This window comes from Lampris incognitus, chromosome 1 (genome assembly GCF_029633865.1).
Source record: "Lampris incognitus isolate fLamInc1 chromosome 1, fLamInc1.hap2, whole genome shotgun sequence".
Taxonomy (NCBI): Eukaryota; Metazoa; Chordata; class Actinopteri; order Lampriformes; family Lampridae; genus Lampris; species Lampris incognitus.
Window position 1 is genome coordinate 153,418,173 of NC_079211.1, and position 13,602 is coordinate 153,431,774.

At 46.6% G+C, this 13,602-nt stretch overlaps 1 protein-coding gene across 1 annotated transcript in view; it reads right to left on the reverse strand.

Moving 5' to 3' along the window:
• ppil2 (peptidylprolyl isomerase (cyclophilin)-like 2) overlaps nt 1-13,602 on the reverse strand; it is a 105,108-nt gene that overhangs the window by 25,230 nt on the left and 66,276 nt on the right. Inside the window, exons 15-16 of the mRNA XM_056287391.1 lie at nt 9,432-9,549; nt 7,899-7,955 (exon numbers count right to left, since the gene is read on the reverse strand). Of these exons, the coding sequence (XP_056143366.1) occupies nt 7,899-7,955; nt 9,432-9,549 (175 nt within the window). The remainder of the gene's footprint in view (nt 1-7,898; nt 7,956-9,431; nt 9,550-13,602) is intronic.

Below are 13,602 nucleotides of genomic sequence, written 5' to 3' on the forward strand. Positions count from 1 at the left end.
CTGGAAGGGCTCTCTACTACAAAGTTTCACTGCCAACTACTGGCCTGGCATGCATACTACAGCGTTTTCAGTCTTTCTTTTGCGGCTCCCTGTGCATGTGCATCGGATTCAAAACCATGTCGTCTGAATGCGGAACTTTTTTAAAACGCAAAGGAAAAACTTTTACGTTTTTCGCAAGACCATTGTCATGTAAACGTAGTGTAAACTAACTGCAGGTATCCCCACCCTTATAAACAATACAGCTGCATAACGACCGAAACCAACGTTCAGTTTCATATGCAAATAGGCATGACCATTAACTACAGTTTCAATGGCCATGTGTTGGTGATGGGGGACATTTGATCGTTAATGTTTACCGTAAACCAACACATACTGATCAGTACTTAAGGTTTGACTCTCATCATCCACTGGAGCACAAACTAGGAGTCATCAGGACGCTGGACCACCGAGCTGACAATGTCCCTACCGACACAGCGGCCGGGGAAGGGGAGAAATCCCACATTAAACAGGCCCTGGTTAAGTGTGGTTACCCTAACTGGGCATTTGTCAAAGCCAGGAAGATGTCCAAACAGTGCACCAGCTGATCGAAGAGAGAAGGACAACATCTGCCTAAGCTTAAACCACTGGTGAGTCCCTATGTGGCAGGAGCGTCAGAAAAGTTGAGACGTGTATTTTCCAAACACCACGTCTCAGTTGCTTTCAACCCCCAAAACATGTTGTACCAGAAGTTGGTCCACCCCAAGGATCAGGTCCCCCGGCACAAACAGAGCAATATAAATACAGTGTAACGCTGTTAAGTACCAGGAGAAGTGCCGTGACTTGTACACTGGCAAAACTAAACAGATGCTGGCCAAGAGGATGACACAACGCAGGAGAGCTAACACGCCAGGCCAGGACTCCACAGTCTACACCATCTACAGGCCAGGACTCCACAGTCTACACCATCTACAGACCAGGACTCCCCAGTCTACACCATCTACAGGCCAGGATTCCACAGTCTACACCATCTACAGGACAGGACGCCACAGTCTACACCATCTACAGGCCAGGACTCCACAGTCTACACCATCTACAGGCCAGGATTCCACAGTCTACACCATCCACAGGACAGGACTCCACAGTCTACACCATCTACAGGCCAGGACTCCACAGTCTACACCATCTACAGGCCAGGACTCCACAGTCTACACCATCTACAGGCCAAGACTCCACAGTCTACACCATCTACAGACCAGGACTCCACGGTCTACACCATCTACAGACCAGTGGCCACTCTTTCAGGGATGAGGAGGTGCACATCCTTGATAGGGGGGAACACTGGTGTGAACGGGGAGTCAAAGAGGCCATCGATGTGAACAGGGAACGGCCATCCCTGAATCGAGAGGAGGCCTAAGAGTACATCTGTCCCCATCTTACAATGCTGTGACTGCAAACATCCCCCAATCCTCTGTGAATAGTACACATGACCATAGCTTGTTTGCAGTCACGTGATTCTGATGACGCACGAGATTCAGATGGAGGGCAGGAAGTGAAAAGCAGAATGGATGAGATGGGTACAAACTCCAACAAAGCAAAGAAAAAAACCTTAGCATAATAAGGTGCATGCATCGGTGTTGTGTCGGCATCGGCACTGTGTTTTTACTGCTGTCATAGATTGACATTTTTATGCAGTTTCTAGCCTCAGCATTGCGTTACTTTTAACTTTTATCAACCTTTTTATGGTTTTCCACTACTACTTTTTGGATTTTATTGGATTATCAATTGTTGCATGGACTTGATCACACTGGAGTCTCCGTCTCTGTAGTGCTTTCGCTGTGCGCAACTTTATTCCAGAGAGAAAGAGTGTATGGACTCAGCCGTCTGCCGTGGCCGTAATCGATGGTTTTATTTTGCGGGGACAGGTAAAGCTATTACCTGTCTGCCGCTCATGGCGAAGTCCGCTGCTTTTCCCGCAGTAATTTCTCCTTTCAAAAAGACTGTTTTGAACTCCTCTGCCCCAGTCACTGAACTGGAAAGGCAGTCTGTTGTCAGCTGCCATGGATGTGAACACAAGGCTGCAAAAATATGGGAGCTACAGTCGGCTCCTTGTTATGGTTGTGAACACAAGGCTAAAAGGATCGCGGAGCTTCATCACGAGCTAATCCGACTCAAAGTACTGCTAAAAAAAAAAAAGCAAAAACTGACGGGGTATGAAACCACACTCTCCTGGTTCCCTACTAGCTGTTCCACCCCCACCCCCTCATCGGGACGAGGTGTCCACAGTGGTGTTCACAAGCAAGCGAAGGGGAGCTCACGTTAGCAGCAGGCTTGCTGCCCCCCGTTCACCTTCCCTACCTTCAGGCCCTTGCCTCCAAGGACTGCGACCATTAATTGTGCAGTCGCATCAGTGCTACCTTTGAAAATAAATGACTCGCACCTTAAAAAAAAAAGGTCCCAAAATGCGACCAATTGGTCACAGTCTGGAGCCCTGCTATCATAAAAACCTGTCATATTATTTATATAATAAAAGATTGATACTTGGCATCCATGTATCAATACAATATTGCCATGCAAAATATCAGGACACTATGCCATAACGATTTTTTCCCCCTACCTCCATTGTGTGGCATAAAGAGAATGGCAGAAAGAGACATGGGATGCTGAAACAGGCCTCCCCAGCTTTAATCTCAGCCAATCACGATCAAAGAAAAGCTGCAGAGTGGACTGTGAGATGTAACCATTACAAATCCAGCCAGCATCATTTCCTGTAATAAGTACTGTACTGTATTTGTAGACCACATATTTTTGAAAACAGTCTCCACAAAAAGGGAGCTGGATACTAAACCAGCCTTCTGACCCACTTCAGCAAGACAGCGTTCAAAATGAGAAACCAGAAGTGAAGGTGGAAACAGGTGTTTGGGCCGGGTCATGACAGTATGGTTGTACACAGAATGGAGGTGGCCCTTCCTACATCATGGCTGGGTTTCACACATTGTGACAGCAAGCATCCACCCTGTGGGCTGTTCTGTTCCTGACCTTAAACTTTGACCTCTCTACAGACAAGAGTGGGGGAGGATTTGAGGGGTGGGAGTTTGAGTGAGGATATGAATTTGCCCTTGGGGTATCAGGAGAGTACAGTGAGAAGTTTCTGATGGACATATTCTCTGCCTTTGAAATAAAAAAAAATCTTAACATTTGATTACACTTGTGGAATTGTTTTTAACTTGTACATTTTTTTTAACTGATAATGATAAACTGATAATGGGTGTTACGGTCCTAGTGTCATGTGTCTGTGTAATTTGTAAAACAAATAAAATAAATAAACTAAAACTAAAATCCAATCCTCTGCCTCTAATCCTAAGAAACTCTTTGAAACCTTCTCTAGACTTCTTCAACCCCCGACTCCTCCTCCTACTTCCTCCCTTCTCCCTGATGACTTCGCTAACTTCTTTGACAAGAAGGTAAACGACATCAGCTCCTCCTTTTCTCACCACCCGATTAGTGCTGCTTGCAGTATCCCACCCTCTGCACCCTCCCTCACCTCTCCACATCCCACTCTATCCCACCTCGCTCCCCTCTCCCCCGACGAGGTCCTCAACCTCATCACATCCAGTCATCCCACCACATGCTCCCTTGACCCGGTCCCCTCCCCTCTTCTTCAGTGTATAGCACCTGAACTCCTTCCCTTTCTAACCCCCCTCATCAACACCTCCCTCCAGGCAGGATGCTTTCCATCTGCCTTCAAGACTGCTAGAGTCACCCCCCTTCTCAAGAAACCATCATTTAACCCCTCTGATGTCAAAAACTACAGACCAGTTTCCCTTCTACCCTTTCTATCCAAAACTTTCGAACGTGCTGTCTTTAACCAACTTTCTTTGTACCTCCACCAGAACAACCTGCTGGACCCCAACCAGTCTGGGTTCAGGCTGGGCCACTCGACAGAGACGGCCCTCCTTGCAGTGACAGAATCGCTGCACTCTGCGAGAGCAAACTCTCTCTCCTCTGTCCTGATACTCCTGGATCTGTCAGCTGTGTTCGACACAGTAAACCACCAGTTCCTCCTCTCTACCCTCGAGGGGCTGGGTGTCACAGGCTCTGCACTCTCAATGTTTGTATCCTACCTGATGGGTCGCTCCTACCAGGTGACATGGAGGGGATCTGTGTCAGACCCTTGCAGACTGACTACAGGCGTTCCACAGGGTTCGGTTCTGGGTCCTCTCCTGTTGTCCCTGTACACGACATCCCTGGGTTCTGTTATTCGCTCGCATGACTTCTCTTACCATTGTTATGCCGATGAAACCCAGGCGATCTTGTCCTTCCCTCGCTCTGACACACAAGTAGAGACACACATTGCTGCGTGCTTGACTGGCATCTCGGAGTGGATGGCAACACACCACCTGATGCTCAATCTGGACAAGACAGAGCTGATGTTCCACCCGGGGAAAGGTTGCCCGCACCGAGACCTGGCCATCACCATTGACAACACCGTGGTGACGCCAACTTGGACTGCGAGGAATCTGGGTGTGATCCTGGACAACCAACTGTCGTTTGCTGAAAACGTTGCATCGGTTGCTCGGTCCTGCAGATTTTTCCTCTATAACATCAGGAGGATTCGCCCATTCCTTACCAGTGAGATGGCACAGGTGCTCATCCAGGCTCTGGTCAACTCCCGGCTGGACTACGGCAACTCCCTCCTTGCTGGCGCCCCGGCATCGGCCATCAGACCTCTGGAGCTTGTTCACAAAGCTGCAGCTCATCTGGTGTTCAACCACCCTAAGTTCTCCCACACAACTCCCCTTCTCATGTCCCTACACTGGCTCCCAGTAGCTGCTCACATCCAGTTTAAGACTCTGGTGCTAGCCTACAGGGCAGTGAAAGGAACAACTCCTTCCTATCTCCAGGCCATGGTCAAGCCCTACACCCCCGCCAGACCACTTCGCTCTGCTGCCTCGGGACGCCTGGTTGCCCCGTCGCTCAGAGGCCCCTGCTGCTGATCGACCCGGTCACGGTTCTGTTCTGTCCTGGCCCCACAGTGGTGGAATGAACTCCCCACTGATGTCAGGACAGGGGAGTCACTGCCCATCTTTCACCGCAGGTTGAAAACTCACCTCTTTAAGAACTACTACCCTGTTACTTGCTCTTAGCAGTTATTGTATTCACTCATTTAAAAAAAAAAACCTCTTTCTTGCGCTTTTACTCCAGCACTGGTTTTGCTCTTAGATACTTGTTTAGAGAGGAGATGCACTTGTGACCTCTGATGACTAGTAGTTCTCCTGATTTCCTACGTTAAATGATGCACTTATTGCAAGTCGATTTGGATAAAAGCGTCGGCTAAATGACTGTAATAATAATAATAATAATAATAATATACATTTAGATTTAGATTTTGCACCTATCCAAATAAACAAAGTATTTCTTCCTTGATTAACCAGTGGATTTACAATATATTCCACAATGTACTCCTCTAGAAAGTATATCTTAGAGCTATACTTAGGGTCTTTGACAGAGGCACAGTAATCTCATGGTGTCAACACACAATGAGAGAAACAGCTCAAATATATGTTCAGTGCCAAATATGAGCTGGTAGGGAAGGATCATTTTGTATTGTAAAGCCAGGTATATTGCTTTTACTTCACTTCACTTCACTAAATGCAATATCTAAACTCCAACCTAACAACACACTAGCTGACTTTACTGATGAGCACAACTTCAACCTGCATGGGGTGGACTAATTATGGAAATCAACTGACGTAGTGATGGGCTGTTATAAAAACCTACACACACATTTTTCCACGGCATATGATTGAGTACTACTGCTTTATAGTGCACTTCACAGCTAAAAAGAGCTATGACACTCGCTAGGAGTGCCCCTGTCCCCAGTAGCAAAAACCTTGAAGATGATGATAAGACATGGACATACTAGGAGGAGAATCTCTAGACGTCTTCATGTCAAAGACCTCCAAGCAGAGACACCTGAAACCACAGAACCGCTTCTGATAGAGTGTTTGTTAAGGAACGATTTCTACCATCTGGCAGGTGTAAATGTGGTGATAAAAAGAATGAACATCTTTTAGAAATTATTCTTAGTCATATTCTGTCCCATCTTAGTGCCCTTAACCACCTGAAAGACTCATGGGGACCCGAGATTGGGAGGCACTGGTCTAGGATATCTGAACAGGTTGGGTGTTGAAGTTAGATAGGAATCTCACTATAACCAACCATTCACATTCTGAGAAACATCAGTTTCTGGTCAGACCTGCACAACAGTCCTGAGGCTGCAGGGGCTAACACCACTGGTCCTATGGAAAGGACCGGAAGGCATAACAGTATACATGGAAAAAATACTGCAACTGTCTTTGGGTTGAAACAGATTATTGTCAAGTGTCAAGACAGCTGTAACAGTCCTCTAAAATTAGTCACTTGAGATCAGCCTGAATGCTCTTGGACAGCAACTGGGATGTCAAAGTTAGGATGGCAGCTTTAGTGAAGCAGCCATGGATGTCAGCAAAAAGATGACCAATTGTCTGAAATTTTAAATACCCCCCCCCCCCAGTGCAACAGAGGAAAAGTAAGGAGTTAGGATGTAGCAGCCCACTAAACGTTTCACTGCTCTTGCCCACACAACATGAGCTGGATGTTAAAACAATGACATTACAGGTGTTGAGGTGACTTTGTTAACAAAATGAAGAGGTGGGCTGCAACCACATAACTCTGACGGGGGGGGGGGGATTAGACATTGAGCAAATCTATACTTTGTTTCTCTGTCTCAGCACGGCTGTGACTTTTATAGCCCTCATGCCCTCAATGACACAGCTGGTTCAACTGGGTGAGGATGATAGAGAGATAGATAGAGAGAGAGAGAGACAGACAGACAGACAGACAGACGGAGACAGAGAGAGAGATAGAGAGAGAGAGAGAGAGAGAGAGAGAGACAGACAGACAGAGACAGAGAGAGAGATAGACAGAGAGAGAGAGAGAGAGAGAGAGAGAGAGAGAGAGAGACAGACAGACAGAGACAGAGACAGAGAGAGAGATAGATAGAGAGAGAGAGAGAGAGAGAGAGAGACAGACAGACAGACAGACAGACAGACGGAGACAGAGACAGAGACAGAGAGAGAGATAGCTAGAGAGAGAGAGAGAGACAGACAGAACGAGACAGAGACAGAGAGAGAGATAGCTAGAGAGAGAGAGAGAGACAGACAGAACGAGACAGAGACAGAGAGAGAGATAGACAGAGAGAGAGAGAGAGAGAGAGACAGACAGACAGACAGAGACAGAGACAGAGAGAGAGATAGATAGAGAGAGAGCGAGACAGAGAGACACTCCAGCCACTTATTAAAGTTGGACCAAAATCAGCAATCAGATTTAACTTTTCATGTCTATAAACCTTGAGTACGACATTAGAAAACATTCAGCAACATTTTTTACATTTCTAAATGATTAATATTGTGTTTTTTACTTTTATGCATAACTATTCTCAATTGTCTCAAGAACTGAGGAAGTGCTCTAGTCCTCATTAATATTCATGAGCTGACCTTTGAGTGACAAGTACAAGCATGGGTTGGCAGTAAGGGTGGGCGGGGTTCATATTTTGATGATTTGATCTGATTGGCTGTATGTAAATGATGTCTGATGACATCATAAATATCGGGTTGAGAGATACTGATCTAGGGGGAACTCTTAAATAAAAGAGAAAAACAGACAGACTGAATTCTACCATTTATACTGCTACACTTATTTTCAGCAGAAGGGGCAGTGCAACATGCATTAGTAATGAGTGATGTTACAAAATACTGTTTCACTTTCAGTCTGACTTCAAAAAGGAAAATGTTTCCATCTACAAAACCTCCTCATCAAGCCACAATATCTGCATGGCTAGATCAGCCCACCTGCAGTCCACCACCAAGCACAAGATTTACCTTCCAAACACCGAGTGCTTCCTGTCAAGGTAGATGCACGAGCGGAATGTGATGAAGCTACGGAGAAAACAGAATAAGAAACATGGGGTCACCCCTCCTTGTTACCACAAATCATATCACAAACACTATTTACATATCAGTATATTGCTCAAATGTCTGTGTCAGAGGTTAATTTATCTTGACTTCACAAATAATGGAACAATCAAGAGCAGTAGAAGGATTTTCCAAATTCAAGTGGGTCTTGGTGAGGAGAAAATGCCTCTGTGATTAAGGTCGACTCACATAAATAACCTGGGACTTGGTGGATTAAAAAGAAAAATATTGTTAAATGTGAAAACGTAAGAAAAGGTGGGAAATAAAGATATGTTTTAGATGTGACTGATTTGTCTCGAGCTGGTGCTGGTGCCAGTGCTGGTGCCAGTGCTGGTGCTAATGCTGGACAGGTGCTCGTGCTCGGCTGGGGAACCAGCAAACCTTTTTATGAGCTGGCCCATCTTTCCACCAGTGTGGCAGGTGAGCGATTATGACACCAGATGACGATGTTAACTGCACTGCATTCTGTTTGTAAAGTACACATGCAAACTCTTGCTGCAAGTCTTAATAAAAGGCTCAGTTAATAAAATAATCTAGGTGAAATTAGTTTTTAGAGAAATCCAGTTCTCAACAATGTCAAATACTGAAATAATGCCCTAATCTCTCAGGAACGGGAGTCCTGGTGTGCATGAACTGGTCATCAGCCTGCTGTCTGCCTAGCTAACCAAAGTTGTCTTACGTTTCAGTCGTTTTACTTTGCGTAGAACCTCAAAGCTTTCCTCACTGCTCACGATGAAGGTCAGGTCACAGTTATTCATGATCGCTGCCACTGGTAACAATCAGACCTACGTCTGAAGGCCAGTTTGTTATTTGGACATCATCCACTCAATGTCGCCAAAATTTTACCGCCATTCCATCACTGTTTTTTTTCTTTCTTTTTTTTTGTCTTTCATTTTGGTTGCTATTGCTAACAAAAAGTGGAAAAATGCTTGCCGTAATAGACCTTGTCAACAACGTTTAGTCATTTGCTCTCAAGAAAGAGACTGAAAAGCGGGGCATAAATGTATATTTTGTGTATTTTTGGGCTTCATTCCATCATGTTTATAATATACAAATATCATGTTGACACGTGTTTATTTTTTAGTGTCCAAATTCAAAGACATGTTGATGGCATTGTGGCAACATTGTGGCAACACTGATTTAGGCAGTGGCAACATTACGCCCAGCCCTGACATCATGGGTTTCTTGGTTCTGGACCGACAGGTGAATGGAGCCAGCATTGAGCCGACTTTGGTGGCCAAGAACCAACTCTTCTGCAGCACAAACGCTTGAAACGGCTGAAGATTAGATTGAGGGGCTGGCACCAGCACCGGCCCTGTGTCAGCTGGAAAAGAGTAAATACGATTACAAAACTCTACGTATCCCCACAAGGAAGGAGTGCAGCTGGGACACCAGATATGAGTGATTACAAGTGGTTGGAACGAGAGGAAACACTCTTACAACTGGGACTTGTTGGTGTTGGGACCGGAGTTGGCCATGCTGAGCACCCCCCGACCCGTGTGAGACAGGTTGGGCCTGAACTCATCCCGAAACGGCTTGCCCCAGAAGGATTCCCCTCCTGCACAGCAGAGAAAGAGAGAGAGAGACAGACAGACAGACAGACAGACAGACAGAGAGAGAGAGACAGAGAGAGACAGAGAGAGAGAGATATGCAGACAGACAGAAAGTCCTTGATTACTGGATATTTGACACGGTTTTTATTTCAGGTAATTCTGTCATTGTTTCATCGTGACATCTGAATACAGGAGCCCCAATTAGTTAATATTATTATTATTATACTTATTAGTTAACACTGCTATATAATCAAATAACCACAGCAACAAGGAAACAACCTGCCCCTAAGGCATATATAACTTTAATAAAGCGCTTATTTATACAGATGCCTTATTGGCCCTTGGAAAGCAAGCCATGCAGGAGACTCTTCATCTGTGGTCATCATTCAGACTGAATCCATCATTAAGAATCATCATCACTGGCAGGCAGGAATATACACTGCAGGACCTTATTTGCTCCCAACGGGGGTAGGAGAAGATTCGCTACCCTGCGGTGTGTTTCACTGTCCTTTGCCCCCACCATTTTGGTGTGTGTATGTGTACTTAATAAATGTGTTTGCGCTGGCATGTGAATGTATAACCCCCCGCCAGTCTGCCCCACCGGAGGCCTTGTGCAGCACTCAACTTCCCCCCAGTGACATTTCTACATAATTTATGAACCGGCTGACATTTTAGCTCGGTGTGACTGGATGGTGACTGAGCCGTGAGGGTGCAGGACAGGAGGGGGGACAGTGTAATTACTTTGTGGGTCCTAATCTTGGCAGACAGTCAACCAAACTGCACGCAGAAGTGGAATCAGTCAGACCTACTTTCCTTCTGAGGTTCATCTGAGTTCCCAAGTCATCCTCCAGAGCTATCTCAAGTTCACATCACAACAAAAAGGGATAGAAAAAAAAACACACACTTCCATCCAAAGACCCACATCTGTGACTCCTCTGTCCTAATACGTAAATGGGTGTAAAGAGGAAAACAACAACAAAACATGACAAAGTTAAGAAACGCTCTGATAACACTGCTTAGCGCTGGAATTTTCCATTTCACAAGTCAGCAAATCATTCACGCTGACCTGAGCCCAGGACGACTGGAGGAACCACAAAGAATAATCAATAAATAACAACCTCCATCTTTATTTCAGGATACAAGAAAACTGGGTTGGGGGCGTCTGGGTAGCGTAGCGGTCTATTACATTGCCTTTTGCAGGTGGGAAGTCGGATGTGAGTATGTGTCCTGGTTACTGTACTAGCGCCTCCTCTGGTCGGCCGGGGCGCCTGTTTGTGGGGGAGGGGGAACTGGGGGGAATAGAGTGACCCTCCCGCGTGCTACGTCCCCCTGGTGAAACTCCTCACTGTTAGGTGAAAAGAAGCGGCTGGTGACTCCACATGTTTGGGAGGAGGCATGTGGTAGTCTGCAGCCCTCCCCGGGTCAGCAGAGGGGGTGGAGCAGAGACCGGGACGGCTCAGAAGAGTGGGGTAATTGGCCAGGTACAATTGACCTTTCGCAAAGTACCGCCCCAGAACGCTGCTTGTCCAATCCTACCTTAGCAACGGTTTCTATGTGAGGGAGGTCCGTCAAGCTTTCAAACACAGCAAAATGCTGAAACGGCGGGCCTATGGGATCTGCAGACCGGATACTAGATATGTGAACAGTTTGGAGGGGTGTAATTTCCTTTCCCTTCCGTAACCCAGAATGCAAGAAGCACAATGTGGGCAGTAGATTTGGCAGTATAGCAGACCCACCCCATGGCCAGCTTCATCCATCCAGAACCAACACCAATACCTACCTGTCTGCTCCAAGCTAAGCTGGCTACTAGCTATTATTGATAGCTAATACAGCTAACGTGTTATTACTGTTACTGTTACCCACACAATGATTATTACCATTAATAACATATCAACGTGTTACTGCCTAACAAAATAACATTATTAATGTAGCTGATGAACGTAGCAGCTTAGTCTGTGGCCAGAGATACCTAATTTAATGATAGCTAATGCTAGCTAGCCCGCTAACATAGCTTTGTTATGCTAGCCACAGGTTAGCCAGGTTCCACCTTTCATCTCAGAGCATCAAGACACGCGGGGAGGGTCGGCTGGGAGGGTCTCTGGCCAGTCTGACCTCCTCATATCCGGCCAATTTTAAACGTTTCTCCCCCTCTGGGAGCTCCAGGTGGGGACCGGCCGTTCGGAAAAGTCATCCGCCCGCGGGGGCATCTCGTTTGCCTCGTTTTGTTGAAAATACCGGTTCTGGTCCGAAGGTAAAAAAAAAAAATCATGGGGTGGTTCCCCCGGACCCGGGGCATGTCCCTGGCCGCCCTGCGACCCCCAGGAGCCCATACAGAACCTCCGAAAAAGCCCGGATAAAAGACCGCTATGGGGAACCTTGACCAAAATCAACACTATAATACGGGGATGTTGACAATGGATTATTAAAAATATACCAATAACAGCTGGAATATGTAATTTACCCTACAGGGCAAGAGCACAGCTGGTCCACAGTGTGCTTCAGGATTAGTTGGTGGGCTTTCTCATCTCTGATGCGACCGGTAAGCTTCACCCTCCATTACAGTCGCCCCCCCCCCGGCAGCCTGGAGTCCACGCTAGTCAGTTTTACCGTTAATATTCTGAACGTGTCCCGCCATCGCGTACTGTACCCCTTCTGCCTCTCACGGGGTGATATTAAGGATGAATTACCCCAAAATACACCACTTGTTTTCTCTGGGAATGCGCTGATTTCTTCCTTCATGTTTCGGGGTTTTCCGGCTACTTCCTGGATAGTTCTGAAATGCTTGAAGGGCACAGCAACAGTAACTAAGGGGGGCGGGACTTTGCGAAAGGTCAATTGGGGAGAAAAATCCACAAACAAAAAAAACTGGGTAAACCATTTACACTCGAGCACACGAGACTCAGACCTGTGGTGGATTCAGATGGGGAGCGACGCGATCAACATTTATAAAAGAATCTTGATAATCCAAAAAATGTGACGTCATAAAGGAACAAGTTCATATCAGACGTGGTTGCATTCGTGCGAGGGTGCGCCTCAGAGGCTGGGCACACACACACTGGCAGGTGGAGGTTTCAGCTTGAGCGCTGCGCATTAAAAACCTTTTTTCGCCATACTGCCTGTTCAGCCAACTTGGGCGCTGCACACAAGTCATGACGGCAGGAACACACATTTCCTCTGTGTGTGTGTGTGAGGATCTCTTGAGGTTGCAGTGATTCAAAACCTATGAAAAACCTGTTTTATACCGCAGCTGAGTACTAAATCCTAAGCTGGGTTTTCGCCTGATTCTGAGCACTGGGGAAGGGGGAGCTAGGTGGGAGGTGCCTCCGTGTTTTCCCTCCTCCCAGAAGGTCAACAAGGACTGGTTTGTCGCCAAGTGCGAGCACCAGAAAAGGGGAGATACCCCTGGTGGAGATCTGCACTGTGCTGACTGTACTCTTCTAGTTGTATGCTGTGCTGACGGAGAAACTGGTGTTGTCCTGCTCACCGAGTCTTTCTCACAACATCTACAAGTACCAGAATGCATTGCTGCAAGCAAGCTTCTACATTATCATCCTTAAAATCCTCTGCACTAATGTTGGACATTATCCCCCACAGGAAACCTCGCCTAGCTAAGAGAACCGGAGGGCTTCTCTTAAACACTGTTTTTACCCCACAGTAGAGACTAGAAACCCAATGGGGAGAAAAGGGGGGGGGGTCAGGCAGAGAACAAGAGTCCAGGGGACCAGGCAGAGGGTGGAACAGGTGATAGGGGTCGTAGAAAGTGCTGGAGAGCTTAGCGAAGTGCAAAGACGATGTGGCGCGAGGCTAGTGGCGATAGACCAGTATTCATGCTGAGGGACTAATGAAGGAATAGGGAACAGGTGTGGTGGACATGGGGTTGACTGGTGGCAAAAGTAGGGGAAGGAACTGAAAACGACAGGACAGGCGAGTACTTCAGAATGAAACAGGAAGGCAACGGGGATGAAAAAAGATAAGACTGCAGAGGAACCGAGAGGGATTCGGACACAAAATTAACTCCAAAAGACATACCCACCACAGTGGCACTTGGCAACATCTTG